This window comes from Neoarius graeffei, chromosome 3, assembly GCF_027579695.1.
Source record: "Neoarius graeffei isolate fNeoGra1 chromosome 3, fNeoGra1.pri, whole genome shotgun sequence".
In the NCBI taxonomy this organism is placed as follows: Eukaryota; Metazoa; Chordata; class Actinopteri; order Siluriformes; family Ariidae; genus Neoarius; species Neoarius graeffei.
The window spans coordinates 43,451,472-43,466,731 of record NC_083571.1 but is presented as its reverse complement, the minus strand read 5'-3'; the positions used below and the strand labels follow the sequence as shown (position 1 = coordinate 43,466,731).

Sequence of the window (15,260 nt, the reverse complement as noted above, 5' to 3'; positions counted from 1 at the left end):
ACTAGTTTTAAAACCATTGCAAAGCTCAAAACAACATGACAGTTCTGTGGAAGTGAGTAGAGGGTTCCTACAAACAAAATGAAGTGTCCCTAGCTCTGCAAGTGCACGGACAGAGTGTGTAGAAGAGTAAATACAAAGCTAGTACCTTACCTGACGTTGTTCTTCTCCAGACGCCATCTTCAGGGGAAAGTCCGTAAAAGTCGAGTGCCGAGTGCTGAATGCACAACATACCGCAATTGTGCAAACTAGCATTTTGTATCGGCAAAAAGACATGCCCCTCGCACTGCCATGTTAGCGCTTTCTGGTTGAAATCGCAAAAAACGAACTGTCTCAAAACACATCCGATTGACTTGATTGTGGTAGCAACTCAACGTATGCACTCCCAATAATGCGAAAATAGACCTAGAAAGCATATCACTCTGGATTATTCCTTTAACTAGAGAGAATTACCAAACTATATAACAAGGAGCCAAAGAAATTAAAGTCCTTCTGGGAAGTAGTCTTCCTTTCCATTGCTGGAGTTAGATTTGCCTCATTCAGCTTCCTGGAGAAGGCAAAGTTTTGTGATGGGCCTATCCAGCATGCTGGTCTTGGTCTTTATGCGGACCTGACGTATCAGTCCAAACTTGTCTGGGACTGTCTGGATCACTTTCCCCATTACCCAGGAGTTACGTGGCGCAGAGTTGTCGACAACCAACACAATGTCTCCTATGGCAAAGTTACGAGATGGGCAGGTCCACTTGTGACACTCTTGAAGCAGTGGTAGATATTCTTTTGTCCACTGCTTCCAGAATATGTCTGCCATGTACTGGACCTGTTTCCATCTCCTTCGTGAGTAGAGATACTGGGTGTCAAACAGGCCTGGGGGAAGTGATGGCTTGGTCTTGAGGAGCAAGAGATGATTCGGCATAAGCTCCTCTAGATCGTTAGGATCACTAGATGCCTTAGTTATAGGCCGGCTGTTGATGATGGCCTCTGCCTCACATAACAGAGTATGTAGGCTCTCCTCATTGAGTTTCTGTAGTCTTGGGGTGACATTCAGGATCTTCCTTACGGACTTGACAGTCCCCCCAGGATTTCGCGGGCCTTTTTTGTGATTGTTGTGGGCTAAAATGTCTGATGTTGCGGGGGGTTTTCCAAAAAATTGTGATGAAAGTTGCGGTGTTTTTTAGGTTTTTGTTGCGATTACATTGCGGGAGGAAGTGAAAGTTGTGAGAAATTGTTGCAATTTTCTCTTTTTGTGATTAAATTTGAGTGATATGTTAAATATTCAAGTTATTACTGAAAAACTATTGATTAAAAAAACAAAGACACTGAGAAATGGTCCTATAAACAACTTTACCAATATAAAATATTACCAGGACTACAAAAATGCAGAAAAATAGGCTTTACTTATCCAAATGCACCTGTTGGTTCAAAAGTTAAAGTGCATAGAACCTCACAGCACAACATGAAGTTACCTTAAAATATAATATAAATGCCTCAGCTTTCATGTAAGAAAAAAATTAATACTAGTATTGTGTGCAGGCAGTCTCTCCTGAAGACTAAATTAAACAATAATTATAAACTAATAAGATAAATGGCTCAGGCTTCATAGAAGAAAAAAAAAAAACAATTTGAACAGAACCCCACAGTATGATGCTAAAGCTGCCTACCCTGGCGAAAAAAAAAGTACTTTATTGTATTTAAAGTATATTCATATTTTCAATAGTATATTGAAAATGTACTTACGCAAATTGTACTTTTTGTAAATATATAACAAGTATACTAACATCACGCTTTCACGCTAACACTTTTAACACACTTTAAAATAATTATACTATCTTACACTTTATAGAAATATATTATACTAAAATATACTTTAAGTGAAAGTTATGTGCAATTTCTAAAGTGTATTTAGTGTACTAATTTCTAAAGTGTACTATAATACAAACAAAGTACACTTTAATTTGACTAATTAAGCATATAATAGTACATATAGAGTCATATACTTAAAGTATACAAAATATACTTTAAGTTATTCCACTTTAGCACATAAAATACACTTCAAGTTGCACTTTTCTACAATTTAATTACAATAAAATATATTTAGTACAAAATTAGTTGTTCCAAAATAGCATGCCTCAAGTTAACGAATCATAAACACACTTGAAGTATATTGATGATTTAGTGTGGCTTCAAGTACACAAAAGTATGCTAAATTTTAGTACACTTAGCACATTTATTTTTCACCAGGGTAAACAATGGAAAATAAAACACCATTTTGGCAAAAATGTTGGTATCCATTAATTTCTTGTATTAAGTAAAAAAATAATGTAAAGTGCACACAGTCCTTCACTGTAAACATAACACACTTTCAGTAACAGAATTTAAGCCTATATAAACACTGACTCGCACATGCTGCTTCTCTTGAATGTATACATGGAAGTAAGCAGTGTTGCCAGATACTGCTGACATTTTCCAGCCCAAAATATGTTCAAAACCTGCCAAAATGCACTTAAAACTGCCCAATCTGGCAACACTGGAAGTAAGGTGGAAGGTAGTTTGTCGACGTCACCTCAAGACGATGCCAACGATTGGTCAAATTTGTGGCAAAGTTGCGGTGATTGGATATAATTGCAACACCGCCCTGAATTCGCGGGGATTGGTTGAATTTGCGTTGAAGTTGCAAATCGCAACATCGCGAAATCCTGGAGGGTCTGACTTGATCATCCTCTCCCAGACCCCTCCATGGTGGGAGCCAGTGGGAGGATTAAATATCTACTGGATGCCTCTCTGGTGTAGAGTGTTTTCAATCTTGGAGTTATTCCATTCCTGGATGGCTCTCTTTAGCTCACGTTCGGCTCCAACGAAATTTGTTCCATTGTCTGAACGGAGGATCTTCACCTGGCCTCTTCTAGCAATAAAGCAACGGAGAGGAGCTATGAAGGAATCTGTATCCAGAGAGAATGCTACCTCCAAGTGTATCGCACAGATTGCCAGGCATGTAAAAAACACGCCGTATCTTTTCACCGAACTTCTTCCGTGTTTTACCTCGAACGGGCCGAAGTAGTCCACTCCTGTGTTGGTAAACGGGGACTGTTCTGGTAAGACTCTGTTGCAAGGTAGGTTGCCCATCTGTTGTTGCCCTGTAGCTCCATGAGAGCGCCGGCAGACCTGACACTTGGATAAGATTCTCCTTATAGCTGAGTTTGCACCAGGGATCCAATATTTGGATCGCAACTTGGAGAGCACGTGATTGTGACCACTGTGACCCAGGTTCTCATGGATATCTCTGAGGATCAGCATTGCAATGTGAAGATCTTTGTGCAAAATCGCTGGTTGCTTTGACTCCTCAGGCATAGCGGCTCTGCTGAGTCTTCCTTCTACTCTGACAATGCATTCTTGGAGAACTGGATTAAGCTTGAAAAGACTACTGCTTCTCTTCACATTTTCACCCTTTTGGAGTGCCATGAGTTCGTTGGTGAAAGTCTTTCCTTGGCAATAGCAGGTGATCTCTTGCTCTGCTTCCTTAAGGTTCTCCACTGTGAGCTTACAAGCACTTGCTCTCAAAAGACTTGCCTTGAAGTTCCTCATCTCTTTGTTAACTTCAGTTGGAGTGAGAGTAGTGTTCAACTCCTTCCTCTTTCGACACAGGTTCAGCAGAGCGCTCTTAACCTTAAGTGTCCAAGTGACTGCCTTCTTAAGACGACTCCACGAAAAGAAGTACTGCATTAACTCCAATACTGCGTCTCTTTGATCCCCAGCTGCAGTAGCACAGACCACGGCATTTCTTACCTCTGGGTCTTCTGTGGTTAGATCCCCAGGGTGCTCTGGGTTCTCAGGCCAATCTTCAGTGTCTTTGGTGAGAAATTCCGGCCCCTGTAACCAAGTATGGCTCTGAATGAACTTCTCTGCCTTCAGACCCCTTGATACATAATCCGCAGGGTTCAGTGAGGTGTTGACGTACCTCCACTGACGAGGTGCAGAGATCTTCAAGATGGTCTCCACGTGGTTAGCAATGAAAGTGCAGAATCTGCTTGTTCTGTTTCTGATGTACTTCTGTACGGGTGTGCTGTCTGTCCAGAATACGGACTCTTGAAGTTGCAGCTGCGGTTCAGATCTCAACATCTGGTCCATGCAGGCAGCCATAGTGGCCACAGTGAGCTCCATGTGAGGGATTGACGTGGGCTTAAGTGGAGCCACGCTAGCTTTCCCAATGACAAATGCACAATGTGCTTCGTTGCTGCTATTCTTCTGTAGCAAGTAGCTAACTGTCCCATAACCTTTATTGCTGGCATCAGCAAAATGATGCAGTTGTTTAAACACTGCTTCACCAAAACCTGTGGGCTTGAAACACCTAGGGATGCTGACGTTCACTAGCTGTTGTAATGCAGCCGTCCAGGCGGACCACGCATGAGCTAGCTCCTCAGGTATTGGGACATCCCAGCCTATCTTCAGTCTGCAGAGCTCTTGCAGGATTTTCTTAGCTGAAAGCACCACTGGTGCTAAGATACCCAGTGGGTTGTAAACTGAGCTCACGAGGGATAAGATGGTGGGTGCTTTGTCTGGCATGGTGATCTTAAACCTGATACTGTCGGACTCGATACACCAACGAACTCCCAAAGCTCTCTCTATGGGAAGCGAATCCTGGTCCAGGTCAAGGTCTTTAACCTCGGCTGCCCTGCATTCTTCTGGAACAGCAGACAGCATGATCCTGCTGTTGCTTACCCGCTTGGCAAGCCTGAATCCACCTTTTTCACACACAGCTCGCAGGGTGTGGTGCAACGATACTGCCTCCTCTTCAGAGTGGATGGATTTGAGACGGTCGTCCACGTAGAAGTTGTGGAGCACTGTGTCAACTGCTCGGGCATTTGACTGAGTTCTACTGTCTTCAGCACATTTCCGCAGGGCAAAGTTGGCGCAGCTTGGAGACGAGGTTCCACCAAATAAGTGCACCACCATCTTATACTCCGCCGTCTCCTGACTTATGTTACCCGATGTCCACCAGAAGAACCGGAGAAGGTCAGAGTCCTCATCAGGCACCTTCACTTGGTGGAACATTGCTTCCACATCAGCCATGACTGCCACTTCCTCTTGTCTAAACCTGGTTATCACACCGAGGAGAGTGCTGGTGAGATGTGGTCCCTGTAGCAGCTGTTCATGCAGAGTGGTGCCCTGGTATGATGCTCCACAATCGAAAACCACTCTGAGTGTTTTCTTCCTCGGGTGATATACCCCGTGATGTGGCAGGTACCAAACTCTACCATCGTCCCAGCTGATATCCTTGCTGGGTACCTTCACAGCATTTCCCTTTTTGATAATGCCATCCATGAATGCTGAGTAGTCTGAGTGGAATGTTGGATTCTTCACAAACTTTCACCTTAAGTTCAGAGCGCATTGCTCAGCTACCTTCCGATTGTTGGGCATCTTCAGGTCTTTATTCCTCAGTGGCAGGGCAATGCTGTAATGTCCATCCACAAGTTTAGCTGATTGTGTGACCATGTCGAGAAACTGACAATCTTCCCTAGACATCTCCAGCCTCTCATACTGATTGCCCCCAGGAAAATCACACTGAAACTGCTGATTCCAGAGTTCCTCCAGTCTGGTAACTGCTATTTGGTTTGCTTGAACCTGCATTGATCCATATGCTGTGCTATGGCCGGTGCACTCTCGGAGAGGTCCATTGATGGTCCAGCCAAGTCGTGTTCTTACAGTATATGACCGTCTTCTCTGCTAGCAATGATTTGCCAGGGTTCAATAGCCTTGGGTGCATTAGTCCTGGTAAGCAGTCCTATCTCTGCCTCTATTTTTGGAAGCAACACCTCCTGTAGGTGTGGCCACTTGTCAACATCCTCTTGTAAAGGAACATTACCCTTTGTTGCAGGAATGGTTTTCTGGGAAAATGCATCTGGGAGCTCCAGAAAATCATTGCAGTCCAATCTGCTCACTTCCAAGCCAGACACCACATGACTGCTCATAATCCTTTCCTCTCCCATGGTCTTCAATAATATGTGTGTCTTTCTGCCTGTGAGGTTAAGCTCTTTCATTAGATACTCAGTACAGAAACATGCAGTACTGCCAGGGTCGAGAAAAGCATAAGTTGTTGTCACTTTTTAGCCCTTGTTGCTCTTTACTTGAACTGGAACTATAGCTAAGATGATCTCTTTGTTCTCAGCACTTGTCGCTCCATTAGTTGTAGAGCTGGATACTCCACGTCAGTCATAGCATTACGACATGCTGTGAGATAGAGGCCGAAAGACCGAAGAGCTTCTCCGTCATCAGGCTTGATGGTAGGCCAGTTCAAAGCTTTGTTAATATATGCCAGTGAAATCTTGTAAGCATTTCCGAAGTGTTCTTCCAGCTTCATGGTAGCCGCGCTCAGGTTCCATATGGAGACAGCTCCTTACCAGCTCCCTAGGCTGTCCAGCGGTATACTGCTCCATAAAATAGAGACGGTCTCTGCTGCTCTCTGTCTTGTTCTCTACTCTGTGTTCAAAAGCTCTTTTGAACAGCAGATATTCTAAAGGGTCTCCCTTGAACACGGGAACGCTCTGAAGAGGCAGTGAAGCTAGTCTCTGCTGCTTCGTTAACATTTCAGCAACACCTTGAAAAGTTTCTGACACCTGTGCCTGTGGCTGAGCAGCTGCAGGGACTGATGGTCAGACCTGAGGTCGAATTTTGTTACCTTGCGCTGCTTGCCTGTCTGTGTGTGAGGAACGTTTTGAACCTACATAAGAGTTCATTCCATCACGACTTGGTGCTTTGGATGACACATGCAACGCTTCAAACTCGTCCAAGATCTTAATTTTAGCATCAGATGCTGCTAAAGCGGCTTGAATTTCCAATTCCTCCTTTTCTCTATTTAGCTTAGCTTACTGCTCCTCCAAAGCCTGTTTCCTTTTCAAAGTGGCTGCCTTTGCTAACAATGCAGCTCTCTCCAATTCTGCCTTCAGCCGAGTAGATGAAGCCAATGATGGTGCATGGGAAGAATGCACAGAACTTGCCTTGGAACCTTGCTTTAATGATGGTAAGGATGCACTGGATATGCTGTCAGATGGCTGAACTGCTTCATTGTATTCTTTAGCTTCTTCAACACGTAGCTGAGCTTCTTCAATCCAAGCCTCAGCCTTCTCTGCAAATTCCTTAAAGCCATCAGCCTTAGGTTCAAACCAGTTAACTTGATCTCTTTTCATGTCTTCTTCAGAAAATTGGTGAAATATCTCCTTAGCACTGCTATTCGAGTCACAGAACTCTCCAAACAGCCTGTTAAACTCTACCATTTTGGTTTGAATCACTGGTAGGCTGCCATCACCACCTTCATCCATTGCTTGACGAATCTGGTTCATTTTACCGGTTACCTTAGCCAGCTTGGCCTTACGTGTGTGTGGCAGCGGGGGCGTGGTCAAGCGCCGGTCTGTGACAGGAGGGCGGAGTCAGGGAAGGTAAGTGGCAGAATCACGTCACCTGAGAGCAATTAACCTGTTTGTGTGTCTTCCCAGTGACTGCGCCCTATATCAGGAGGGAGAGCGAGAGCAGAGGGGCGCAACCCTGAACCAGACGCCAGTTGTGTGTGTGTCTCTGTAAAAAGTATTGCTAGACTGAAAAGTGTGGCAATAAAGCCAGTTGATAAAACCTGATCTCTGTCCTGCCGTCCTCTGTGCTCCACCCACACGTAGGGTCGTTACAGTGGTGCTGAAACCCGGGACAGTGGAGCACCAAACCCGCAGCCCCATGGAATCCTCCCCGTTCGCCGATCTGATCCACGCCCTCACCACGGCTCAGCAAAGCCAGCACCAGGCACTCGTCACGCTCCGAAAGGAGCAGGAGCAGCGCTTCAAAGCCCTGGTGCTGGCCCAGCAGGAAGATCGCGAGGCGTTCCGGCATCTCCTCGCGTCGGCGGGGTCCACCAGCGCTCCGGCCGCGGGCCCGTCTCCCCTCATTGTCACCAAGATGGGCCCGCAGGACGACCCCGAGGCTTTCATCACGTTGTTTGAACAGGTCGCCGAAGCCTCGGGGTGGCCGATGGAGCAGCGCGCGGCGCGCCTCCTCCCCCTGCTCACGGGAGAGGCACAGCTGGCCGCGCTACAGCTCCCCGCCGACCGCCGGCTGGCCTACGCGGACCTTCGCCGGGCCGTCCTCCAGCGCGTGGGGCGCACACCGGAGCAACAGCGCCAGCGCTTCCGCGCGCTGCGACTGGAGGAAGTCGGCCGGCCGTTCGCGTTCGGCCAGCAGCTCCGGGACGCCTGCTGGCGGTGGCTGAGGGCCAACGATCGCGACGCCGAGGGAATCGTCGACCAGGTGGTACTGGAACAGTTCATCGCCCGCTTACCAGCCGGAACCGCGGAGTGGGTCCAGTGCCACCGCCCGGCGTCGCTGGATCAGGCAGTCGAGCTGGCGGAGGATCATCTGGCGGCTGTCCCGGCGGCAGGACAGCAGATGGCATCTTCTCTTCTCTCCTCTTCTCTCTCTCTCTCTCCCCCTCCTCCTGTGTCCTGTCCTCGCCCCATTCCCCCTCCGTGGAGGCGGGGGCCGGCACCCCCCCAGCCGGCCCGCCGCACCCGCGGTGCCCTCCCGTTTCTCCCTTCTGTGTCTGTCTCTCCCCCACCTCAGGTGAGTGAGCCCCAGATCACCGGTGCAGAGGGAAAGCCCGGGCCGGTTTGCTGGCGCTGCGGGGAGCCGGGCCACCTTCAACAGCAGTGCACGGCAACGGAAGTGGGCGCGGTGGTTCGGATCCCCGACGCGCCAGAGGCCGCCCTCGATCGGGCCGGAGCGTATCGCATACCGGTGAGTATCCAAGGGGCTACATATCAGGCGTTGGTGGATTCTGGTTGTAATCAGACCTCAATTCGCCAAAGCCTGGTTCAAAACGAGGCATTGGGGGGAGCACAAGGGGTGAAGGTGTTATGTGTGCACGGGGATGTTCACAGCTACCCTTTGGTGTCGGTCCACATTATTTTCAGAGGGGAAAAATTCATAGTAAAGGCGGCGGTTAATCCTCGCCTTACCCACTCTCTAATTTTGGGGACTGATTGGCCGGGATTTCGGGGTTTAATGACACGCCTAGTCGAGAGTGGGTCCTGCCATTTGACAGGGGGAGGTCCCGGTGTCGCTTTGGCGGGAGCAGCTGTCACAGAGCCGTCTACGTCATCTCCGCGTCAGAGTGAGGAGCCGCCGGCTCCTCCTCTCTCTCTTGGGGAATCCCTCGCGGATTTCCCATTAGAGCAGTCGCGAGACGAGACTCTGCGGCATGCGTTTGACCAAGTGAGAGTAATCGATGGTCAAACGCTCCCGCCGAACGCCACCCCGTCCTTCCCCTACTTCGCGATTATGAAGGATAGATTATACCGAGTGACGCAGGACACTCAAACTAAAGAGCGAGTCACGCAGCTTTTAATTCCGAAGAGCCGCCGGGAATTGGTATTCCAGGCGGCTCACTTTAATCCCATGGCCGGACACTTGGGGCAGGATAAAACACTAGCCCGAATAATGGCCCGTTTCTATTGGCCGGGGATTCGCGGCGATGTCCGTAGGTGGTGTACGGCATGCCGCGAATGCCAGTTAGTAAACCCAGCGGCCATTCCAAAAGCGCCTTTGCGCCCTCTACCGTTAATCGAGACCCCGTTCGAGAGAATTGGGATGGATCTCGTCGGGCCATTAGATCGGTCAGCACGAGGGTACCGCTTTATATTAGTTCTGGTGGACTATGCAACGCGATACCCGGAAGCAGTGCCTCTGCGCAATATCTCAGCACGCAGTATTGCCGAGGCACTCTTCCGCGTCATCTCCCGAGTTGGAATCCCGAAAGAGATTCTGACTGATCAAGGCACTACGTTTATGTCACAAACACTGCGCGAACTGTATGGGTTATTGGGGATTAAGCCGATCCGCACCAGCGTGTATCACCCACAAACGGACGGTTTAGTGGAACGATTCAACCGCACCCTCAAAAATATTATTAAAAAATTCGTAAGTGAGGACGGACGTAACTGGGATAAGTGGCTCGAACCCTTGCTGTTCTCAGTGCGAGAGGTCCCCCAAGCCTCCACGGGGTTCTCCCCGTTTGAATTATTATATGGGCGTAAGCCGCGCGGCATCCTGGACGTGCTGCGGGAAAATTGGGAGGAGGGACCTTCACAAAGTAAGAACGAAATTCAGTACGTTATGGACCTGCGCGCAAAACTCCACACACTCACGCACCTAACTCAGGAGAATTTGCGGCAGGCCCAGGAACGGCAAGCCCGCCTGTACAACAAGGGTACGCGCCTTAGAGAGTTCACTCCGGGAGATAAGGTACTCGTACTGTTGCCCACGTCGAGCTCCAAATTGATCGCCAAGTGGCAAGGACCCTTTGAGGTCACACGGCGAGTCGGGGACGTCGACTATGAGGTGAGGCGAACGGACAGGGGTGGGGCGCTACAGATTTACCACCTCAACCTGCTTAAACTCTGGAACGAGGAGGTCCCCGTGGCGTTGGTGTCGGTAGTTCCAGAGAAGGCGGAGCTGGGGCCGGAGGTTCAAAAAGGGACATTGGCATCGCGTACCTCTCCGGTCCCCTGTGGAGACCACCTCTCCCCGACCCAACTCACGGAGGTCGCCCAGTTGCAGACCGAGTTTTCGGATGTGTTCTCGCCCCTGCCCGGTCGCACTAACCTCATAGAGCACCACATAGAGACGCCCCCGGGGGTGGTAGTGCGTAGCCGCCCTTACAGGCTACCCGAACACAAAAAAAAGGTGGTTCGGGAAGAACTTCAGACCATGCTCGAAATGGGCATCGTCGAGGAGTCCTACAGTGACTGGAGCAGCCCGGTGGTCTTGGTACCCAAGGCCGACGGGTCGGTCCGGTTCTGTGTGGACTATAGGAAAGTCAACGCGGTGTCTAAATTCGACGCGTACCCAATGCCTCGTATTGATGAGTTGCTCGATCGACTCGGCACTGCTCGCTTTTATTCGACACTGGATTTGACGAAGGGATATTGGCAGATCCCCTTGACTCCACTATCCCGAGAAAAAACGGCCTTTTCCACACCGTTTGGTTTACACCAATTCGTCACCCTTCCGTTTGGGCTGTTTGGGGCGCCCGCGACGTTTCAGCGGCTGATGGACAGAGTCCTCCGCCCTCACGCCACGTATGCAGCAGCATATTTAGATGACATAATCATCTATAGTAATGACTGGCAGCGGCACCTCGAACATCTGAGGGCTGTCCTTAGGTCACTGAGGCGAGCGGGGCTCACAGCCAACCCAAAGAAGTGTGCGATTGGGCGGGTGGAAGTACGGTATCTGGGCTTCCACTTGGGCAACGGGCAGGTGCGTCCCCAAATTAATAAGACGGCAGCAATTGCGGCCTGCCCGAGGCCCAAGACCAAAAAGGGGGTGAGACAGTTCCTGGGGCTGGCTGGCTATTATCGCAGGTTTATACCTAATTATTCGGACGTCACCAGCCCGCTGACTGATCTCACTAAAAAGGGGGCACCAGATCCGGTCCAGTGGACGGAGCAGTGCCAGCGGGCTTTCTCAGAGGTAAAGGCTGCACTGTGTGGGGGGCCACTTCTACACTCCCCTGACTTTTCTCTCCCTTTTATGTTGCAGACCGATGTGTCGGACAGAGGGCTGGGGGCGGTTTTGTCCCAGGAGGTGGAGGGGGAGGACCGCCCTGTCCTGTATATCAGCAGGAAGCTGTCGGTGCGTGAGGGGCGCTACAGCACCATAGAGAAAGAGTGTCTGGCCATCAAGTGGGCGGTTCTCGCCCTCCGGTACTACCTGCTGGGGCGCCCTTTCACCCTCTGTTCGGACCACGCGCCCCTCCAGTGGCTCCACCGCATGAAGGATGCCAACGCGCGGATCACCCGTTGGTATCTGGCGCTCCAACCCTTTAATTTCAAGGTGGTCCACAGGCCGGGGGCGCAGATGGTCGTGGCGGACTTCCTCTCCCGTCAAGGGGGGGGGGAGTCGGCTGCAGGCCGGACGGCCGCCCGGCCTGAGTCGGGCGGTGGGGGTATGTGGCAGCGGGGGCGTGGTCAAGCGCCGGTCTGTGACAGGAGGGCGGAGTCAGGGAAGGTAAGTGGCAGAATCACGTCACCTGAGAGCAATTAACCTGTTTGTGTGTCTTCCCAGTGACTGCGCCCTATATCAGGAGGGAGAGCGAGAGCAGAGGGGCGCAACCCTGAACCAGACGCCAGTTGTGTGTGTGTCTCTGTAAAAAGTATTGCTAGACTGAAAAGTGTGGCAATAAAGCCAGTTGATAAAACCTGATCTCTGTCCTGCCGTCCTCTGTGCTCCACCCACACGTAGGGTCGTTACAGTGTGCTAACAGCATATTGCAACCTTTCCTCCAGAGCCTTCACTGAGACCTTCCCTGCCCTTGCATCCACAACTGTGTCCATATCTTCATCTCTGTGCTCCATGCCTTGTGCAAAATACACAGTGGCTGATGTGAATTAGCTGAAGTCTGAAAATTAAAGCCACCAAAATAGCTGACATTGCCTGCGTATGTCTTTTAGCGATGATGTTGTGGCTAGTTGGCTAACTAACACATTACGCAGCACGTTTTCCTTCAAAGTTGAGAGTTTGGCTTTACTCACAACCACCATATCCTGTTGTAGGTGTGATTCTTCTTTCCTTATGGTGTCCGATCCTTTATCTGTCCATTCGTCCAAGTGGAGCTAGTTTTCTTATGAATATGGGGGTTGAAGCTTTTAGTGAGGTTAAATTAACTCATGCACCTTCATTGGATGAGAACAAAAATAACGTCCACGGGACTCCGGTGTAAAAGATTAAACAAAAATTTATTTATTCCAAGTTTTCCAAGGTATCTTATTACAGGAGTATTCCAAAGTCAATGTTTTCTCATTGGAAAAGGCGCTTCGGTAGGAAAACTGTGTGGCTCACTCCTGATTAAGCCTCAACTCCAAGCGAAGTGTGTGCTAAAGACTTGTTTTCTTAAAGTGACAGTAACATAAAAATGGCTCCTAACAAAAGGTTACAAAACTTACTTTAAAATAAACGTGGATTAAATCGAACGAATTTAACTAACCTTTTGTCTATTTCTAATCAACCATTTATCTACATTCATACAACCTTTCCAATATAAACGGACAAAAGCATATAAAACACACTTTGGCTCCCACAATGTTACTTTTCAAAGGGGGTGTACTCATTTACGCTGAGCACTGTATACACACACACGCACGTACACACACACACACACACACACTGTATTTTAACCCATGTCTAAACTTTATGCCTTCTGTTGCTGTAAAAAAAAATGGATACACTGGATCAAGTGCTATTTTAGAAACTGCCAATTAATCAAAGTGGAAGTCATCTTGTGAAATTAAGACAAATTTGCAGTGATTATGATAATTACAACTATCATACAACTATTCATGAAGGAATATAATGACAGTATATTGATCTGTACAATTGCTCTGTACAATTATATTCATACCCTGTGCTTTTTGGTCGTTTATTGGTTAGTTTATACACATAGTCCATCCTCGTTAGTTATGCTGTGCAATAACGTTCACTACTTGATGCAGTATTTTTTATTTCTATTTCAGTTGCCAGTATTTTATTAGTGCAATATTGCAACTTCAGGTGAAGTACTATGCTTACTTAAGTTCCATTCTTATTTTGTTGTGTACATTACATTCACTGCCCATGTTTTTACTTTTTACTTTATTTATTTTATTTTTAAATACTTTTATTGCACTCTATTTTTTGTTACTGTCTATTCCTGACTCTTTCTATCTGTGAGCTGCTGGAACATGTAAATTTCCCCAACGAGGGATGAATAAAGTTTATCTTGTCAGAGCACAGATACTTACGGATGCAGGTGCAGGGGAGAGTGGGTGAGGTGCAAACTGCAGCAGAAGCCAAATTGTGAGTCAGAAATCGTAGTCAGGAAACGGGCATGGGTTGATCGATCAGGTTTGAGGCATGAGATGTAGAAGGTGGGAGCCATCTTGCTGTGAGGGGGAAGTTTGAGCCAGTATGAGACTTCATTGATTCTGTATAAGAGTTTGAAAGGACCGATGAATCTGGCTTGTAGTTTCCTATAAGAATTGGATTCCCTGAGGTCTTTTGTGGAGATCCACACTCTATCACCTGGGGCATGTTCGGGAGTGGCGTTTCTGTGTTTGTCGGCATAATGTTTGTACTTGGTGATGACTGTCTCCAGCCTCTGGTGTACCTCCTCCCATATCTGCTGGGTCCTCTGGAACCAAGAGTCTGGCCGGGATCTGCATGGAGGTGTTGTCCCAATGGAACAAAGGGAGGTTGGTATCTGAGTATGCACTGGAATGGGGTTAGCTGTGTGGCTTAATGTTTGAGCGAATTCTGTGCATACTCGGCCCATGGAAGGAAACATGCCCAGTCCTTCTGGTTCTTCATGCAGATTAGGCAGAGGAAGCAACCTAATTCTTGATGTGCCCGTTCTGCTTGGCCGTTGGATTATGGATGGTAACCAGAAGTGAGGCTAACTGATACGCCCAGCCTGTCCATGAATCTTGACCACAGTCTTGAGATGAACTGGGGATCCTGGTCAATGATTATGTCTTCAGGAATACCATAATAATGGAAGATGTGGGTGAAGAGCAATTCAGCTGTCTCGAATGCAGTGGGAAGCACTGGTAATGGGATGAGTCTGAGCATCTTTGAAAAGCGATCAATGATGACCAGGATGATAGTGTTACCTTGGGACTGTGGTAGATCGGTGATGAAATCCAAGACGATGTGTGACAAGGGTTGTTGGGGTAAAGGTAGAGGGCATAGTTTGCCGGCAGGGGGAGCTCTGGGGACCTTGGCTTGGGCACAGATGGAGCATGAGGAGATGTAATGGTTGATGTCCGTGATCATGTTCTCCCACCAATACTTGCTTCAGAAGAGTTGGTAAGTGCGATGGCTGCTGGGATGACCAGTGGAAGGAGAGGAGTGTGCCCAGGTGATGAGTTTGCCTCTCAGCTTGGGGGGAACATGCAAAAGTCCAGGTGGACAGTTCTCAGGAAGGCTTGTGGTTTATGCTCATCTGATCTTCCTGTCGATGTCCCAGGTGATTGCTTGTAGGAAGCACTCAGGAGGCAGAATAGTGGTTGGTTCAGAAGGCTGAAGTGAAGTTGTGTGAATGTGTGAGAGAGCATCAGCCTTGGTATTTCAGGAACCGGGATGATAGGAGATGGTGAAATGGAATCTGGTGAAGAACAAGGCCCATCTGGCCTGACAGGGGTTCAGATGCTTCGCTGTCTTCAAGTGTTCAAGAGTTTTGTGGTCAGTTAAGATCA

The 15,260-nt window shown here is 48.5% G+C and overlaps 1 protein-coding gene across 1 annotated transcript in view; it reads right to left on the bottom strand.

The window, feature by feature from the left end:
• eys (eyes shut homolog) overlaps positions 1 to 15,260 on the bottom strand; it is an 877,903-nt gene that overhangs the window by 303,596 nt on the left and 559,047 nt on the right. The window contains 2 exon segments of the mRNA XM_060915649.1: positions 2,838 to 5,086; positions 5,363 to 5,529. Of these exon segments, the coding sequence (XP_060771632.1) occupies positions 2,838 to 5,086; positions 5,363 to 5,529 (2,416 nt within the window).